We start from the raw sequence: 20078 nt of genomic DNA on the forward strand, positions 1-20078 counted from the left end.
AAAAATTTTTTAAATGAAATATCATTCCCTCAATTGAGTACTCTAGGCAAAATTATGAGGAAAAAAATTCAGGTATACAAAAGCGGCAAGAAAGTAAGCATTTTGTGCTAAATAGTTAAAGAATAAAAATAAGGGCGTGGCAACCGCGCTTCAGTCGCCTGTAAGCCTCAAGGAAATTAATCTTTTACAATTTTGATATTTTAGCTGGAAGTCTAAACCTAACCTCGGCTGCAGGCATTTAAATTTCCCTTTTTTATTTCTTTTTTAAAGGTTCCAAACGGGTTTAAATTTTAGACTTAGTTGCGGCTAACGCGCGGCTGCTGAGCCCTGAATAATTAGAGCAGCAATAAAAAAGCTTCAAGAATTTAAATACAAACAAATTATTTGGAAATATGGTTATTAACACAGGAAGATTAAAATTTTATTTATTTAATTGATGTTTGAAAATTTTAAATCTACATAGCAGTATTTCAAGTAAGTAGTTAGGGATATACGGACATACAGTAGTTATAGAGTAGAAGCTCTAATAAAAAAAACTGGCATTTTTTAACATTGTTGTTAAATGCTTTGAACTGGTACTTTGTATTATTCCATTCTGGTGCTGCAATACTGGTTTTCATTCTCTTTTTTTTTCTCACTTTACTACCAATTAGATAATTCACTAGTTAAAATTGATTTTGATTGTCTTGTCTGATTGGTTTAAAACTTGGTTAGACGGCAGTTTCTCGTCTCCAGCCAAAGTTTAGAGTTGCTAGGTTGACACTGTTTGTTTTTAACAACCTTCCCATCTTAAAAATAAAATAAATTTTATTGATTTACAAGCGGCTACTCACCTATCGGAAGGAGTAGTTATGGGACTTTATATAGCCTAAAACCTTACAATTACCATCCCAGGACCTATGTAAAGCCAACAAATGCAGGAACCTATTAACAGCCCCTTATATCCCTTCCTTATATCAAATGTTTTTATAAGGTCAAACTTTTACAATTTCAAACCTTCATGAGAGGTGTTTCACTTCCTTCTTTGGATTTCTCTTTCACATTCATCAGAGATTTACTCATCTCTCTATCTCGGGGGGAGTCTCGGTAATTATTCACTACATTTGCATCTCCCCATCTAGATAGATAGATACATACAGAGATACATAGATAGATAGATAGATTGATAGGTATAAATATCTCCATCTCGGGGGGAGTCTCGGTAATTATTCACTACAGCTGCGTATCCCCATCTAGATAGATAGATACATACAGAGATAGATAGAAACATAGATAGATACATAGATAGATAGATAGATAGGTAGATAGATAGATAGGAAGATAGATAGGTAGATAGATAGATAGGTAGATAGATAGATATAAATATCTCCATCTCGGGGGGAGTCTTGGTAATTATTCACTATAGCTGCGTCTCCCCATCTAGATAGTTACATACATAATTTTAAAAAAGAAGTCTGAAAACCTCCTTACTCTACCTCATATTTTAATGAAAATTAAAATAGGAGTTTGTGTTTTTCTTATGCCTTACACCTGTGGTGAGTCCTTAATACTTTGGGGCCTATACCTACACTGCCCAATGTAACTTCACCTGACCAATGTAACTACATCTGACCAATGTAACTACACCTGACCAATGTAACTACACCTGACCAATGTAACCACACCTGACCAATGTAAATACACCTAACCAATGTAACTACAGCTGACCAATGTAACTACACCTGACCAATGTAACTACACCTGACCAATGTAAATACACCTGACCAATGTAACTACAGCTGACCAATGTAACTACACCTGACCAATGTAACTACACCTGACCAATGTAACTACACCTGACCAATGTAACTACACCTGACCAATGTAACTACACCTGACCAATGTAACTACACCTGACCAATGTAACTACACCTAGCCAATGTAACTACACCTGACCAATGTAAATACACCTGACCAATGTAAATACACCTGACCAATGTAACTACACCTGACCAATATAACAACACCTGACCAATGTAACTTCACCTGACCAAAAGTAATATACAAACAAACTAAAAGCTAACTCCAACCCCCCCCCCCCCATCTAATTATTTTAATTTATTTCGTAGTAAAGGGTCTGACCTAGACTTGGCACTTTGAGAGAAAACATTAGTCTTACTTCGCCCCAAGAGCTATTGGGTTATTTTTCACGGGCTTTCACCCCATTGCATTGTGGGGTTCCCACGTCTAGTGTTTTTATAATTACCCATTTAATAATTTTGTTTGATGAGTTTCATGTTAGCAACCTAAATTGACGACAATGTTTCCCCTGTCATAATATCCACATTTTTTGGGGGTGTCCTCCCCCCCCCCTTAAGAAACTTGCTTAAAACCATCACAGGACTGGTAGGTATATTCCCTGAAAAGTAAAATCAAATCGTTTCAGCGGTTACCGAATTCTTAAGCTTCACACAGACAGACAGACAGACTAAAAACAATATTCTACTTTGTATTATAGATACCTGTCTAGTAATGATTTGTTTGCATCTGGTTCTAAAGATAAATCTGCTTTCTCCCTGACAAATAATAAAATTATAAACCAAGAGAAAATCTTTAATTAGTGTCTGTTAGTCTATCTATCCATCTCTTTAATTCCTAACTATTTACCTACTCATGTTTCTGTCTATCTGTCTTTTTACATATTTTTATTTATCTATGTAACTATCTCTACCTATCTGTCTATCTATCTATCTAGCTAAATATATATCTATATGTTCATTTATCTATCTAGGTATCCATTTTTCTATCTATCTACCTTAATTTATCAATAGTAGCTAGCTCAATGCTAGCAAGCTTTATAAAATCTCCATTAACCCCTATACAACATTATCTATCTATCTAGGTATCTAATATATTATCTATCTACCTTAATTTATCAATGGTAGCTAGCTCAGTGCTAGCATGCTCTATAAAATCTCCATTACCCCCTACACAACATTATCTATCTATCTAGGTATCTAATATATTATCTATCTACCTTAATTTATCAATAGTAGCTAGTTCAGTGCTAGCAAGCTCTATAAAATCTCCATTGCCCCCTCCACAACACGTACTACAATTGGTCTGAAATTAAATAAAAAGATCAATTAACTATCCTATAAAGTATTGAGGTTTATGTACGTACTTAAGAATGCGTTAACTACTTAGTACTGAACCTATTGAGTCTTGAGATGGTTTTAGCTTTTTTCTATTTATTTCTGAATACAGAACCCTTAGATGCTAGGGGCGCAGCTACTAGTTAAATCACATCCAACAGACAACCCTACTTTGATTGCACGACCTTTGTCTTAAAGTAAAGTATACGATAATTAACAAAATTACCCCTTCTGTAGAAAAATTTGTTCAATGCTATGAAAATGGTTGTATATCTTTGAAGACCAATTTAATTTCATCCCAATAACCACTCCCTCCCACAATGAACATAATTGTCCTTGTATATATGAAAAATAAAATTTACCTTACAGAAATATTTTCTAAAAAGATAAGCTACTCTGGTTCTACACATACACACAACAAATATCAAGGGACCTAAATAGATAGATAGATAGGTACTAAGGTAGGTAGATAGATATATAGCTATATGGATAGATAGATAGATAGGACAAGGACTTCCAAGCTTTTTTTTGGGAGTGTTGGATAAATGAGGGGTTTGAAAGATTGAGGGGGAAAATCTAATATATCTTTAAAAATAGGGAAAATGAGATATTTTAAAGTTAGAGGGAGGTAAAAACCACTTTACACCCCCCGACCGACCCCCCTCCCCCGGGCATAACCTCCTTTGAATGTCTATGATTGAACCTAAAGATATTTAGCTAAATAAATAGCTATTAAGATAGACAGACAACTATTTCAAAATATAGATAAAAAGATACCTTGTAGAATACTGAATATTATGCTAATATAGTATAAAGCTGAAATATCTAGTAGCCCCATAGTAATAAACTAGATGTCTTGATAGCAAGATAGACAGATAAATGAATATATAGATAGATACCTTGTAGAATACTGAATACTATGCCAATATAGTATAAAGCAGAAATATCTAGGAGCCTCAAAGTATTAAACTAAATGGATGGATAGCTAGACGTCTAGGTAGCAAGATAGACAGATAAATAAATAAATAGATAGATACCTTGTAGAATACTGAATACTATGCCAATATAGTATAAAGCAGAATTAAGAGATATAGACATATAATAGGTTTGAAACTAGAAGGATAGTTAGATAGAAAGATAGACAGACAACTATTTCAAAAGATAGATAAACAGATAGGTAGAATACTGAATACTATGCCAATATAGTATAAAGCTGAAATATCTAGGAGCCCCAAAGTTTTAAACTAGATGGATTGATGGATAGCTAGATAGACAGATAAATGAATAGATAGATAGATACCTTGTAGAATACTGAATACTATGCCAATATAGTATAAAGCAGAAATGTCCAGGAGCCCCAAAGTTTGAAACAATGAACAGCTTGACATAACCATCAATATCTTAGTGTACAGATCAAAATTTATCTAAATAGAAAAATATATATTAATCCTTATTATAATAAATAATAGAAACTCTGTTTGTCTGTCTTATCGAAATACAATAACAATTAACTACTAAAACATTACTTCTAAACTTTGAAATTAAACTTTGCTTACCTAGTACATTTTAGTAAATAAAACTTTTAAATTATTTTTAAAACGCTAGAATATGTACCGTTCAAAATCGAACTCGGAATTTTCCTTTTATATCAGTCACAATATCTAAGAAAAGAATAGATTGGGCATGAGCTATATGTTATTCCGTCCACAGGACAGAACCCTGTCGAGTCTTTGAAATGAGGTAAAAGCGTTGGAAATATAAACACAGTCCTCCAGTCCCTCCAGCAGAACAGAAGTAATAAGGAAACAACCAGAATTTAAAATTTACAGATTTACAGACGTACAGCCATGACCTAATTATAGAGTAGCTACGCTGCTCTAAATAATTAACCTGAAAATGTTGCATGCTCCTGTTGTAGACCAACTGTTTGCCTATTTGTTGGCTGCAGTTCCAGTAGAAGAATATATTGACAAACAACAGTAGAGCCACAGGTATGTAGAATATTCCTGGAATAAATAATAATCGTTACCAAGAATATTTCACCGGATATCCGGCCATGTTCAATATCCGGCCGGATACCGGAACTATCCGGTTACATCATATCCGGCTGATTTTTGACGCCGGATATTCGGTTATCCGCCCGGATATCCGGTAAATTGCCGGATATCGAACGTTGGCCAGATATCCGGCCAGAACCGGATATCCGGCATTATAAATCAGCCGGTATCCGGCCAAAAAAGTATCCGGCCCAACCCTAGTCAACAGCACACTAATAATAGAATAGGGAGGGCCTTCTTCTCTTTATTCACCCCTTTTTGTTTCACACTCCCTTTCAAATCACTGTGAATGCTTTAGTTTTTCTTTTCTGTTTTTCCAAATAAATTGAAAAAATAATTGTTAGCAAAGATAGAAAATTCCATTTTAACAAGTTCTCAATTTTAAAGAAACCTTCCCTTATTGTGAACTGTATAGGTATGATATAGTTATATATCGCATCGTATTATAGACAACTTTCAGCGGATATAAAAAAGTTAAGATTAGATCAGTTTTGTTAGCCCTGTGGGGTATAAAGCTGGTATCAATTTATGAATTTTATTGCAAAATTGCTGGGAAATTGTCTGTATTACGAGGCTATACATGAGTTCTCAGTATTGCTAAGAACCGGTTCTAATCCAGCGGATATTAATTGTTTCGAAGCCATACTGGAAAAAAAATAATAATAAATAAATATTTACCTAAAGTGATATATCCTAACACATAACCTGGCATCAGAGCTTCTTCAACTAAAAATAAAAAAATATTTATAATTATTTATGGCTTACAGGGTGTTTCAAGAGAAATGTCTTTTTTAAAATTAATCCTGCATTGAAAAAAAAACAGTTTCATAAAATGCTTTTTATATTTGAAAAACATGTTATGGTCCATTTTTGTTTCAAACATTTACAAATAACTATTTCAACAAATTTTGCCTAAAAAATCGGCTTTTCCAAAGTGCCTTATTTTTGAAGATTGGGGGGCCATGAAAAATTAAAGTGTGTGAAAAAATGCGTACATTTTCAAAACTCAAATTGCGCCACTTGTGTTAATTGAAGAAAAAATGTTATGTAGTTTTTGGAAATATGAGTACCATTTTTGTGCTGTTTGTAGTTTAGTAGCTACGTTGAAAAATAAGAGAAAGATTGAAAAAATGTTTTAGAATGGGATGGAAGGGGGAATCGTTATTTTATCTTCTACGTGTTTCAATTTGATAGAAAACATGAAAATCTAGTGTAAAATCCATCTAATAAATTATCCATCATCACCTGTAAAATGTACTGTAACAGCTTAACAGCTGACCACCAAAGTAACAGCTAAGACATATATTGATTAATAACAGCTATACCTGTACCAATGTAACCGCCACCAAGTAGATTGATTAATAAGAGCTCTACCTGTAAAATGAACAGTAACAGCTGAACAGCTGACCACTAAAGGAACTGTCAGTACATAGATTGAATTAATAACAGCTATACCTGTATAATGTACTGTAACAGCTGAACAGCTGTCCAAAAAAGGAAAAACTAAGACATATATTGATAAATAACAGCTATACCTGTAAAATAAACTGTAACAGCTAAACAGCTGACCACCAATGTAACCGCCAGCACGTAGATTGATTAATAACAGCTATACCTGTAAAATGTACTGTAACAGCTGAACAGCTAACCACCAATTTAACGTAGATTGATTAATAACAGCTATACCTGTAAAATGTACTGTAACAGCTGAACAGCTGACCACTAAAGTAACTGCCAGCACGTATATTGAATAATAGCAGCATCTTTTCTTATCTGTCACTCTAAATATAAAAAGTCTTAGTTAGCATATTTATATTTGTTTATAAATCTATATCTATTAGGGCGTGTTCATATCGGAATTAGACAAAGAGGGGATATGCAACAGATAAAATTAACCTTAAAAACATTTCTGACAGAAAAAGAATTTAAAAAAATTGAGTTTTAGAACGCGACCACTAGAAAATATATTTCAAAACTTATTTATATGCAAAGACGACATTCAACATTTTTTTGAATCAGAACTATGGCTTCATGGTGCTCCCTGGAAAGGCCTTGAGAAGCTGAATCAGGAACTTTTGTCCGTTTCAAAATATCTCGTTCCTAGCCTTATTAATCACTAAAAAAACCCACAATTTTTTAAGGTTTATTGAGAATTGTCTAATTTGTATAGGTTTTATAGATTTTCTTCGACTAGGAACGAGATTTTTTGAAACGGTCAAAAGTTCCTGATTCTACTTCTCAATGCCTTTCCTGGGAGCACCATGAAGCCATAGTTCTGTTTTCAAAAAAAGTTGACTCCCATTTACAAATAGCTATACAATTGAATGTCTGGTCGTCAGCGGTTTTAAGACTTTTAAATTTTAAATCATCCAGAGGTGTATTATACTCATACAAATCATTTGCAGATCTCCGCTTTGGCCTCAGAAAAAAATGTCCAAAATTGACCCACCCTAATATCTATTTATCTATGTATTTATAGGGGATAGGGGGACCCAAAGTTTTATAATCACTTTCTCTTATATGATATCTCCAAAACTTTTCTTGGTTTTATATAAAAAGAGGTAATTTTTTTTTTCTTCATTGTGGTTGTACGATAAGAGCTTTCCATTCAGGACGGAAGAACGGACTGACCCTAACTATAGAATAGTATCGCTTTTACAACCTACCTGGTGAAAACTGAGTCAGCCATGATAACTTTCCAGACATGGTGCCCCATACTATTCAGACTCAACCACGCCCCCAACATACACGCGTGCTCAACTGAATATAATCATTCTTGTATATTGTATAAAGTAACAGGATGTTTATCTATCTATTCAGACTCAACCACGCCCCCAACATACACGCGTGCTCAACTGAAAACAATCATCCTTGTATAAAGGTAACAGGATGTCTATCTGTCTGTTTTTCGCTGAATCGATGAGACTCCCTTTTACAGTGAAACTTCTCATTTAAGGTTTTAGAAAGGTTTTCAACTATTTTGAGGGGGCAGGGGTATTTTCACCCTTCCGATGGGAAAACACCCTAAAAAATGAACCCCCCCCCCCCCTTCAATATAGTTAAAAAGCCCTTTCTAGAACCTAAAATGAAAAGTTTTATTGTGAAGGGAAAACGCCGTAAAAAAATGTACAACCCCCCCCCCCTCCCCCCAAAAAACACCTTTTTGTACTAAAAATGATATTTATGAAGAAAAAAATAAATATCCGATATAACAACTTTTTTAAAATTAAACGTTGCAAATGTCGAAATGCAATAAATAGTGTTGATTTGCTCATAAAAAAAAGAGTTTATTTACCAAATTCGATTGCGAGTTTGTCAACATTGTCATCATGCATTCCATACGCATCAACCAATCTAAAATTAAACAAATAAGCTTTCGAAAAACAAGGATATCTTGAAATAATTGAGCTATTTATCAAAATCAATTTTAGGCCTAGGCTCTACCTCTACTATTTTTATTATTTTCGCGAATCGGACATGCATAGTAGCTGTAGGGACAATTTCAAAATGACATGGCTAGGACGGAGATGCAAATCCCCCACCTACATATTACGCTGCTACAGTCCAGCTTATACCAGTAACAAAATTATATTTTTAATCACGAAACCTATACGTTGTTTTCTAGCTGTCGTTAAAACTTAAAAGGCATCAAATAGTAAAATTGACAACCTCTCCATTTGCCCCCCAAATATTATCTAAGATTTATTTTACTAGTTGGTTATACCTTACAACCTGGCTACAGTAGTTATTTTTACCTAACGATCTAAAGGGTTCAACGATGATGATACACAATATTGCCCCTTCTGAATATATAAAATAGTAGTTGGATCATTTAAACACTCAACTTAATGATTCAACCAATCAAAATTCACTAATGTCCCCCAAAGTTGTCATGTAACGAAAAAGAAAACATTATCATAAAACTTTGGGGACTAGTGTAATAAACAGCCCATTGTGCCCTCTCTTTCTAGTTTTTACCTGATAGCATAGTTGGCAGTTAAAAAGGCACAGAGTCCTAAAATAAATCTTCCAGTCAAATCTCGTAACTGTGGCAGGATGAAGTAGAATACAAACGTCAGCACTAAACATCCCATGCTGAAAAAAAATAATTAGTATGATAGAATTGTCCTATTGATTAAAAAACTTTTCACTGCATGCGTTGATTTGATGTTTCACTACATTTTAAATACAAATAATATATTTCTGTCCTAAAATATGTTAGTGTGTTGTCAGCGAATATAAAAAATAAAATTGTATTGGTATGTTTTTATGGTCAATTTCTCAGGACTAGGCAGCCGTGCGTCAGCCGCGACTAAGCCTCAAATTTAAACCATCTTGGAAGCTTAACATCTTTTTTAAAAATAAGGGTTGTTTTATTCAGGTCGGGTTTAGACTTCCAGCTTATTTTTTTTTATTTCTAAAAGATGATCTTCCTGAGGCTTACTCGCAGCTGCCGAGCCTTGCAATGTATATCGGACTAATCGAGACATACATTTTACTTATAAAATACGAGTAAAATAAGGGTAGAACACTAAAAGAAAAACTAATCTCGGTTCAGTAGCAAGATCCTTCAGTAAAGACACACATGGAGACAGACATTAGAAATAAAACGCTATAGGAAGAAATGGGTCTAATACTGTATTTCCCTATAGCAATTGGGTCTTTGAAAATCAACCAATGGTAACGGAAATATTAAAACAGCCAAGTAGCAGAAAAAAATCTGCTAGATGACGAAAAAGGTCCTTGAAAAAGGGGGGGGGGAGGTAATTATCTTTATATAGATCTATACCATAGATCTGTTCGACAGACATCCTGTTACTTTCTAGAATGATGATTTACCTGGCACCAATACCAATAGGAAATACCCAGTAATTGACAACATCACTGCACAGTTACATAGTTTTATATCATTATTTTATTATATAAATTAGAAAGGTTTCTTTGTCTAAAGCTTAAGATCTCAATAACTTGCACTGAACAGATTGGGTTCTCTATTTAAGAAAAGCTTCACAGAGGTCTGGTGAAGGTTTTAGGCAATTTTGTACTCAGATAAAAGTCTTGGAATGGTTTTCAGCTATTTTTAACCTCTCTTTGTCTCTTTGAATTCAAAGGAATATGGAAGGGCAGAAAAATAGCCTAAAACCATACCTCCCCGGACTTTTTATAAAAATAAAATAGCCTAAAACCATTCTGAGATCTATAAGTAGCCTCACTGTAAAGGAGGACCATATCAATTCAGCGGTTACCGAGATCCTTCGCTACAGACAAAAAAGCTTACTACTTTATATATTAGGAGGAGGTATAGGAAATTAAAATATTGTTAGTTAAAATATATGTAGATAGATTTATTACCCTAGATGGGCTGTCAGACACAATAATCAGTCTAACTTAAAAAGGACTTTCTTGCAGACGAAGATTTTTGTTTGTTTTTTTGTTCAAATATGATTAATTCCAATAATATAAATTGGGAGGGAGAGAAATTGGAGTGTAAAAAACACCGCTACCCAAAGTTAACCTCTTTATCTTATTCAATATACAGTGTGTTTTTTTTATGAGCACTTTTTTGAAAGCAATTTTACCCCACTTATAGTTATCAGAATTTAATGATTAATGGCTTATTTTCTTCGTTTTTTAAGGAAAATTATGAAACAACAAAAAAAATACAGTTTTTGTTGAAAAAGTACCGTAAAGTTGAAAATTAAAAACTTAGGTGTCAACATATAAAAATGGTTTTAGCGCATTTTTCTTAAAAAAATGGATTTTCTGTAGTCGACTTTGGGGGGCCAGTACTCCCTCCCTGGTTGAGATTTGACCTTCAAACTTTAATATGTTCTAGTACATGTCCCTAATAGTATCTGTATACATTTTTAGCTCTATATCTCAACTTTGAAGTGTTTAGCAGCCATTCTTGCAAAAGGTTGATTATTTGAGCATAAGAAAAATGCGCTAAAACCATTTTTAGATGTTGACACCTAAGTTTTTAATTTTCAACTTTACTGTACTTTTTCAACAAAAACTGTAATTTTTTTTGTTGTTTCATAATTTCCCTTAAAAAACGAAGAAAATAAGCCATTAATTATTAAATTCTGATAACTATAAGTGGGGTAAAATTGCTTTCAAAAAAGTGCTCATAAAAAAAACACACTGTATATCAATTTATCGTCAATTGTCTTATCCCTTAAGATCCCTGCTGATTGGAGGTCTAGATGTGCTATATTTATTTGTAAAAAGTTGTGTGCCGTGTGGTTAGCTTTAATGGATATATAGTACGTGGATATTGTGACAAGGGAAATTTTTGTCGTTAATTTAGGTTGCTATTATAGTCCTCAGATACTGGTAAATACATTCCTCCGTGGTCATGGGGATGGATTGGGTAAAGTGATGAGAGGGGAGGGGGATCATGGGTACCGTTATATTAGCCAGGTGCGAGAAACATTTTCTCAGGGTATGCGAGAATCTTTCACAATATCCACGTTTACTATATCCATTGCATAGTGGTTAGGTTGGGAACACCCTGTAATTAACAGCTTCAATGATTAGTTGTTTATTACAAGGATGACAACATCCATAAGTAGCAAAGCACAAAGTGATTTAAGAAGCAGATGTTTGGTGGTGATGTAAAGGAAATTTTAGACCAACGGACTAAGTAAATCATATATTGTATGCTCATTAGGTACAGGGAATCTTCACACAAAATATCAGCAGCCGAGAAAATCAAATCAAACCATAGCGCTACGAACTGACTGACGGACAAACAATCTCTAAAAACTGGACGAATTTTCTAAAAACTAATTAAATAAAAAAAATAATAAAGATTTACAATGTCAGGCGAATGACATTGTCAAAAATAGTATAAAAGCTCAATTGAAAAATTTAAATTTTTGGACAAAGTCGATGCCTAAATTTTATTTTATATACAAGTTATTTTATTCGTTGGCTTCAATCATTAGGCCATTTAAATCACGATTTAATTTTAATTAGTTGATTCTATTTAAAAATAATCTAAGTTTACAGAAAGGTTAATTTTGATTCTCATAATTTAAGAAGTACAATTTATTGTTAAGACTATCTTAACCCAAAGATTCTAACTATAGCATAGACAAACCAATGAAATTAGTCAAAGTCCTTTGAGCCCCTCTAACTTGTACTTCAGTTTACCTAACCTAAAATGCATTACAAATATGCTAATATTTTCCCTTTTTAACAGATTTTTTGGTATAATTGTCTTAATTCCCAAATTTACCACAAAAAAAAAGTTTTTATTGTAAAAACCATGACTTTGACATTGTGTAATCTTGTCGCGTGAAAAAAAATTATTGTCAATATTTAAATAGCAAAAATATAAAAATCAGCTTAATTTTCTTGCAGACATTTTATGTTTGTGGTATCTGAACAAAGTGTCTTTAAAATCAGCCATGTGACGTCATAAAAATGAGGAATATGCAATGCTTTTAACTTTGTGCCTTATCGTCCAAGAAATAACTGTTCCGAAAATCATTTATTCATTTAAATGATCATTTATTCATAGCAAAATTTTCTTTAGAGGCAAATAAATCTTCATGTTACAAATTTCTTGTAGTAATTTGTAGTTGCTTTGCTGAAATGTACCTAACCATTACATGTTTCATCACAGCAAATTTAAAATAGATAGAACAATTCTAATATGCCTTTATTTTTATTGAGCTTCCTATTTCCTGTTTATAGGAAGCTCAATTATAAATTATTAGCACTCCTTGAATTTTGTTTGTTTTACGGTATCTCTAAGTAGATAACCAATCACTTTTATGGAGATTGATAGGAAATAAGATAACAGGATAGCAAATAAGCTAGCAAGATAGCAAAAGATATCTAATAAAACTATTTTCCTGATAGATCTAGAAATATCCAGACAAATGAAAGCAAACTCGGAAACGTCTCCTTCTTCAATATGACTAAAAAAACAAAACAAAAAAACAGTATAAACAACGATAATATAACACTTTAATTTTTAGAAATCACTATATAATTACTTAGATGTTGCACCATATTTTTGCCTACTCTAATAAATTGGTCCTTCCAGTTGGTTAATATAACGATACCCCTCTTCCAGCCCTTTTATCCCATATCCTCTTTCCTACTGTAGGAAAGTACTCACTAATAAATGAGGATTAAAGTAGGAACCTAAATTGACGACAAAATACTATTCCTTAAGATCCATAAAAAAAATCTTCACAAGAAAAAAGTGTACTAATTTACCTGTAGTTATGTGAGATAACTATGGTGTCAATACAGTACTTAAGATAGGACAGATGTACTGGTTCTCTTCTTACTGTACTACTGTACTCCAGGGTACCATTCTCTGTTATATTCAGCGAGTTCTCATCCCTAGCATAGATAGATAGATAGATAGATAGATAGATAGATAGATAGATAGATAAATATAGATAGATAGATAGATAGATAGATAGATTTAGATAGATAGATAGATAGATAGATAGATAGATAGATAGATAGATAGATAGATAGATAGATAGATAGATAGATAGATAGATAGATAGATAGATAGATAGATAGATATATAGATAGATAGATACATAGATAGATACATAGATAGATAGATAGATAGATAGATAGATAGATAGATAGATAGATACATAGATAGATAGATAGATAGATACATAGATAGATAGATAGATAGATAGATAGATAGATAGATAGATAGATAGATAGATAGATAGATAGATAGATAGATAGATAGATAGATAGATAGATAGATAGATAGATAGATAGATAGATAGATAGATAGATAGATAGATAGATAGATAGATAGATAGATAGATAGATAGATAGATAGATAGATAGATACATAGATACATAGATACATAGATACATAGATACATAGATAGATACATAGATACATAGATAGATAGATAGAAAGATAGATACATACATAGATAGATACATAGATAAATATTATAGCTGGGGGAATGCTTTTGCCTTAAAAAGACGTAACTCGTTACTCAATACTAAACATATAGATATTACAGACATAAACATTATATGTATTGATGGGGGGATGATTTGACATTAAACAGGAGCAACACAACGCCATACACAATCAGAAGTTTCAGACAATGGTCGGGCAGCCAAAGGGTTGGTTGTTTGAAGGACGTTTGGCCACGTGATCATGCACTTTATTAGCAAGATTTGGTTCAGAGATATGCCAACCTAAGGCCTAATGGTTTAGCTTCTCCTATACAGCTCTAGATGTTATTTGGTTTATTTAGTTAGATATATAATAGGTATTCATCGCATTGTAATGTAGCTTTCCGTGGATATCAAATTAAAAACCAGTTTTGTTAACCCCAAGGGGCCGAATACCCGGACTAACAAACAGGAATTGATTTTATGATTTAATGTTTGTGGAACTTTTCCTATGGATGATATACATGATCTTTCAGTATAACTTAAAACCGATTCTAATCCAACAGATATTAATCGGTTTGGATTCGAACTAGAAATAAATTGCTTTACCTGACATGATAATAAATAGGTATTAATTGTTTCCTGGCCTCATATTTAGATAAATAGTTAAATAGATGGATAGACATATAGATAGATAGACATATAGGTAGATAGATGGATAGACATAAGATAAATAGATAAGTTTGTTTACCTGACATGGTAATAAATAGGTATTAATTGTTCCCTGGCCTCACAGGTAGGATTTCCATGGTTGATGGCAAAATCTTTCAGATCCAAGCCTCGCCACCGTTTTGAGTTCAACCCAATTACTCCAATATTTTCGACTAAAAAGTTAAATTATTTAAAGGGATTTCATTATTTACATATACTGCTATATAATCCTATTAGTAAGCCTTTTTTGTACATATGTATCAAAGAATCTCGCTGAACGCTGAATAATCAGACAATTTACCTCATAATTTATTTTTCGAGCATAGAATCTGCTCACCTCTCAACTTATTTTGAATTAGATTAATAATGGATACGGGTTAGTCCAATAGGGTTAAATCACCGCAGGGTTATAGGGTCCCCATCTTGAGTTAGGCATAGTAAAAATCTACCCATCCCTCCTAATAATATTTTCATTTTAAAAATAAGAGATGAGGAGTTCAGTGTTCAAAAGACACATTAAGGGACAGCACCAAAAAAAATAAAAAAAATTCCTTGGTAATTTTTTAAATTCCATAAAAAAAATACAAATCAAACATATTTCTCTTTACCTGGAACACATTTTCTGGAGCCTGGAGCATCCTCTTTTAATACTTCTGTTATGCCACAACATTTCCTAGATAAAAAATAATTACGGTCTTTCATTTTAAGTTATATTTATAGAGTTGCTGCGCCTTTAACATTTCAGTAGTGTTAAAATAACTGAGAATTAACATGTTTAAAATCATAGCTTGGCAGTCTCACCCACATTAACGAACTTACTAATAAATGGTGTACATGTTTGCAACCTAAACAGACGACAATTTTTCCCTCGTCATAATATCCACGTATGATCTATTACTTAGACCCATATCTGTCGGCCAACAGCAAAGAGACTTTTCACAAAGCTACAGTCAATAAACAGAGCGGCGTCGTGGAAGAATCAGCTACTCTAAGCTACAGCAACACACATCCTATGCCTCCCTTAAACACAGCCACCAAATTTGTATTCATCCCTCATTAGCTTCTGCCACACTAACCCGTATTCCCTTGAATTTTCTGATCCACTGATAAAAATCTCCCACCACACACGGAGGGACACATAGACATGACAAATTATAGAGTAGCTTCGCTACCAAAAGTGAAATAAAAAAACAATAAAGCTTTTAATTTTAATGTTCAAAGAAACTAATTACCTAGTAATAGGCTTTATATTATTTTTGCGGATTTTAGCTGAAGGCCATTTCATAATCATAGCATTTGGATTTAGAATTAAAACAAGGACAATTATATACAAAAGTAGAACAGCAAAACTAAGGTGTAGAAATACATGTTGAATCACAGGCGTGCATAAAGCTCACACACCCCTCTGTACCGACCTCAATTTTGGTATAAGGGGGATGTCAAGTTTTAGTGGGCGCTTCGCTGTTTCAAAATATGAGTAGGGGGTATATCTTGGCCTAAAAACAGGCGTAACTATTAACATGCACAGTTAGGACTTTAAAGTTATTAAAGAGTTGATTGTCAATTGTTAAAGATGTAATTGAAGGAAGTTCATTGCATTGCAAAGAAGCGTTTCTTAAAATAACTATGACGTCATAACCATATGATTCATCTTACTTATTTAGAAGAAGAAAAATTTCCTATTTTAGTCAAAATAACAATGGCATTGTTTCTGTAAGTTACGCAATACTAAGATTATAATACAAAGTAGAACGTTGCCTATCTGACTATCTGTCTTCAAGATGAAGCTTAAGATCTCAGTAACCACTGGACCGATTGGGATCTGCTTTTTAGAAAACATATCTACTGACAATGTAAAGAATAAGATAATGGACAAAATTACTTCATATGTTGATTAAATTAATGGTGGAAAGGTTTGGACACTTTTGAAAACCCCCATTAAATATTTAAATATATACCCCAAAACTTTTAAGGTCATCAGATGACAGAACAAGTTTGTTAGCTATGGTGGTCGGTATATGTACTTCCCAAAACTAAATGTTGTTTATAAGGAGTTTTAAATGTTTGGGGGTATGTCAACCCTGAAAAGAAAAATGTCCCTCCGTAAAACTAAGAAAAACCTTCATATTTCTAAACTAAAATTATTTGGATGTAGTATTTTATTTAATATCATTCATAATGATTTTATTTATGGTTGGCTACTTTTATTATCTAATACAGTCATAAAATTATTATAAAATTTTTATTTTTTTTTTAAATTAGCGACTAGGCCTCTAGGGGCATTTGAGATGGTGGGGGGTTGCATTCGACCCTTCCATTTTTATTTTAGTTTCAAAAAGAAAAAGTAAAATCTCACCCTTCCCCCCCCAAAAAAAAAAATTCTTGGTGTTTTTTGGGTGTGGGGATACCCCCCCCCCCTCCCAAAAAAAAAAGTTATAAAGCTTCCCAGGACATATGAGAATCTACATTGTAAAGAAGAACCATTTCGGTGCAGTGGTTAGCAAGATCCTTTGGTACTCACGAACAGACAGGCCCAGATCCTATTACTTTTGTTTATATATAGATTTGCCTAGATTCTGAGTTGAAAGCAGAGAAATGGCATCGAACAAAAAATGTATTGTGGCTGATTTCTAAGCCATTTTGCCTCATTAATGATTACCTTTAATTATTATGATACCTCCATAAAGTTTGTTGCAAGCTTAACTTTTTCAAAACCAATGATGGTAAATTACAAAAAAATTCTATGACACATAGTAAAACTGGCATACTAAATAATCGAAAATAAACAATAAAATTTATCATGATCAATTACAGTAGAAAGAAAGAACATACAGACTTTAGACTTACACCAATTATAGAGTAGCTCCGCAGACAATAAAATAAATAATTACAAACCTAATATCATATTTTGTCTTTTGGGCGGTGGTGAAATAAACTATTTCTGCCAATATCAACAAAAATATTCTTTGCTTAACAATCATTTTCTTTTAATTCACTAAAGTTTTTTTATTAAAATAATCACATAATAAAATTGTTCTTAAAACATGTTTTAATTCACTTAATTCATATTTTTGTTTGGTTTCTAACAATCTAACTATCTGCACTCCAAATTTATTACTTCACTGAAAATGAAAATGTGAGGTAACTTCACCAAAGTTCGTCAATTAAAGTTCCTAAATCAGCCGGCTTAATTTAAGGGTACTTTTAAAAAATCTAAAATCAAAATGAATGTTATAATATACAGAAGCGCAATGATTTAATTCTAAATAAAAAAAATACAGAAAGCACGTTAATTTTGAAAGCAACTTTATTTAATATTCATAGAGAAAATATACCTATTGTAATTTCTAAAAATTTCACAATTTTCAAAAAACTAGATAATAAAATTTTATCTTTAAAATTTTCTCAATTATAACTGAAAATCATAATTTATAAGAAAATTGGATTTTCTTATTATTTTTCAATGATCTAAAAACCGAAATTTACATAATGTATGTTTTTAAAAAATACTAAAGGTGTAGTATAGTTAGTATAAGCTATGGTGCTTGCGATGGCTTTAACTACCTTACCCCTTCCCTTCCATCTCTCCCTTTTTTCTAAAACACCGCACATATCCTTCCCCCTCCCCCTCCCGCAAAACCCGCTTTCCCTTTTAAACCATTTTACCTTCCCCACCAAACCCTTTTTTGGTTGTGTGTATTATCCACCCCATCTCTGTGCATTTCCTACATAACTCATTTAAATTGTGCATACAATGTTGAAATTTATTTTTGGTTGAAAAACAGCAAAATTGAATATTTTGAGACAAAATTGCATATATACAAAGGTATATGTATCTATTAATCTAATGTATATTATTTTGCCTCCGAAAGTTATTATTTTTAAGAAATAATAAAAACAGTAATTTATCAGATATGTGCACAAAACTAGCCAAATTGTTTTAATATTAATTTTGGATCATGTTACTTGTCGATGCAGCGCTTATCACATGTTACTTGTAGATGCAGCGAACTCATACATGTTACTTATAGATGCAGCAATATCCCCCCTCCATTCCCTATAGAGATACTTATAAAAAAGTGGGACGAGTTTTTCTGGTTTAATTTGGTTGGAATAGAAGGGAGGGAGGGGGTTGTACATGAAATTGCCCTGAGTTATGTTTTTTAGAGGGTGGAGATTTTTTAAATCAAAGGTTTAATTTAGAAATTGGTGGAAATTTCTCAGGAGAAAAAGAGTGGGAGGAGTTTTCCTTGTATAATTTGGTTCAAGATGAAGGAAGTTGTTTGGGGTTTTAAAGTTCTTTAGAAATGACTAAAAAGCTTATTTTCGATAAAAAATATAACTAACATTGTCTGCCTATCTCCTTTTTTTTATCTCCCTTTAACATGTTACTTGTAAGTGCAGCAAAGTTAAACATGTTACTTGTAAGTGCAGCGCTGCATCGACAAGTAACATGATCCTTAATTTTAAATTTTTTGGGGGGGAAAACCTTTTAAAAACATTGAATTAATAGAAAATGTAAATTTGCTAATTCTTAAAACTAGCAATATTGTAGAAACTTCATATATTACCTGACCCTTCCTTCCCACTCCCCCTTTTTATTCCTTTACTACCCCCAAGCCACAACTCCTCCTCCCCCCTCCTCCCTACATGCAATTTTTATTTCCAAGCCCCTAGGAAGTTTATGACATGCATTGTAGCGCAGCTACTCTATTATTCCATGTGTACTACCATTTCTTGGCTGCTATTAATGATAGATGTATGAAGATTCCCAGGCCAATAAGCACCATCTTTCAGTCCGTCCATTTTTTTGTTTGTCAATCTGAATGCCTATTTTTATGCATTTTATGTCAATGAGCTTCGCTCCTTATGGATGGTTATGTTATCCTTGTTTATTGATTTATTTCAAAATTAGAACTAAATTATATCATATTAATCTCATAACATCTGCTTACAAATTAATTTTCTTTGTTAAAAAAAATCTTTTTTTACAGTAAGGGAGAAAATAAAAATGAATTACGACTAGATGAAAATTTACAGAGAAAAACTACACTTATATAATTGGAACAACAATAATATGAAATATGAACAAAATAGCTTATTTTAAGGATATCTAATGTTTTTAGATTTGTTATATTTATTAAAAGCAAAGCTAATCTTTATTTAGGCTCTGTACGTCCGTTGGGTAATAACCCAACTTACTATCGATATAAAACTTTGCAGAATGATTTCTGTGACAGTTAGTTACGACTTGGAAAGCATAGTAACTCTA

At 32.7% G+C, this 20078-nt stretch overlaps 2 protein-coding genes across 2 annotated transcripts; both read right to left on the bottom strand.

Moving 5' to 3' along the window:
* Window positions 1-451: 451 nt before the first annotated feature.
* Window positions 452-10094, bottom strand: mthl5 (G-protein coupled receptor Mth-like 5). The gene is made up of 13 exons (XM_080178818.1): window positions 10031-10094; window positions 9170-9286; window positions 8487-8545; window positions 7858-7951; window positions 6878-6972; window positions 5870-5917; window positions 5025-5140; window positions 4435-4558; window positions 3497-3567; window positions 3017-3102; window positions 2502-2555; window positions 997-1117; window positions 452-788 (listed from the first exon to the last, which is right to left on the bottom strand). The coding sequence occupies exons 2-13, from the start codon at window positions 9283-9285 to the stop codon at window positions 711-713; spliced, it is 1062 nt and encodes a 353-aa protein (XP_080034944.1). The 5' UTR covers window position 9286; window positions 10031-10094; the 3' UTR covers window positions 452-710.
* Window positions 10095-12914: 2820 nt separating this feature from the next.
* On the bottom strand, window positions 12915-17930 carry LOC145333315 (uncharacterized). Its single transcript, XM_080178438.1, has 5 exons — window positions 17702-17930; window positions 15415-15479; window positions 14847-14979; window positions 13427-13555; window positions 12915-13122 (listed from the first exon to the last, which is right to left on the bottom strand). Exons 1-5 carry the CDS (start codon window positions 17785-17787, stop codon window positions 12915-12917), a joined length of 621 nt encoding a protein of 206 aa, XP_080034564.1. The 5' UTR covers window positions 17788-17930.
* Between the last annotated feature and the right edge of the window lie 2148 nt (window positions 17931-20078).

This window comes from Acartia tonsa, chromosome 12, assembly GCF_053477335.1.
Source record: "Acartia tonsa isolate MP-2025a chromosome 12, ASM5347733v1, whole genome shotgun sequence".
In the NCBI taxonomy this organism is placed as follows: Eukaryota; Metazoa; Arthropoda; class Copepoda; order Calanoida; family Acartiidae; genus Acartia; species Acartia tonsa.

Excerpts from the sequence above, each read along its gene's own strand:
- mthl5 (XM_080178818.1), bottom strand. The coding sequence starts at position 9,285 with ATGGGATGTTTAGTGCTGACGTTTGTATTCTACTTCATCCTGCCACAG. Across the intron at positions 5,141-5,869 it reads GTTAGGATATATCACTTTAG|GAATATTCTACATACCTGTG; the intron begins GTAAATATTTAT and ends TATTTATTCCAG. Across the intron at positions 1,118-2,501 it reads AACAAATCATTACTAGACAG|ATGGGGAGATGCAAATGTAG; the intron begins GTATCTATAATA and ends CTATCTATCTAG.
- LOC145333315 (XM_080178438.1), bottom strand. The coding sequence starts at position 17,787 with ATGATTGTTAAGCAAAGAATATTTTTGTTGATATTGGCAGAAATAGTT. Across the intron at positions 15,480-17,701 it reads AAGACAAAATATGATATTAG|GAAATGTTGTGGCATAACAG; the intron begins GTTTGTAATTAT and ends TTTTTTATCTAG. Across the intron at positions 14,980-15,414 it reads CTCCAGAAAATGTGTTCCAG|TCGAAAATATTGGAGTAATT; the intron begins GTAAAGAGAAAT and ends TTAACTTTTTAG.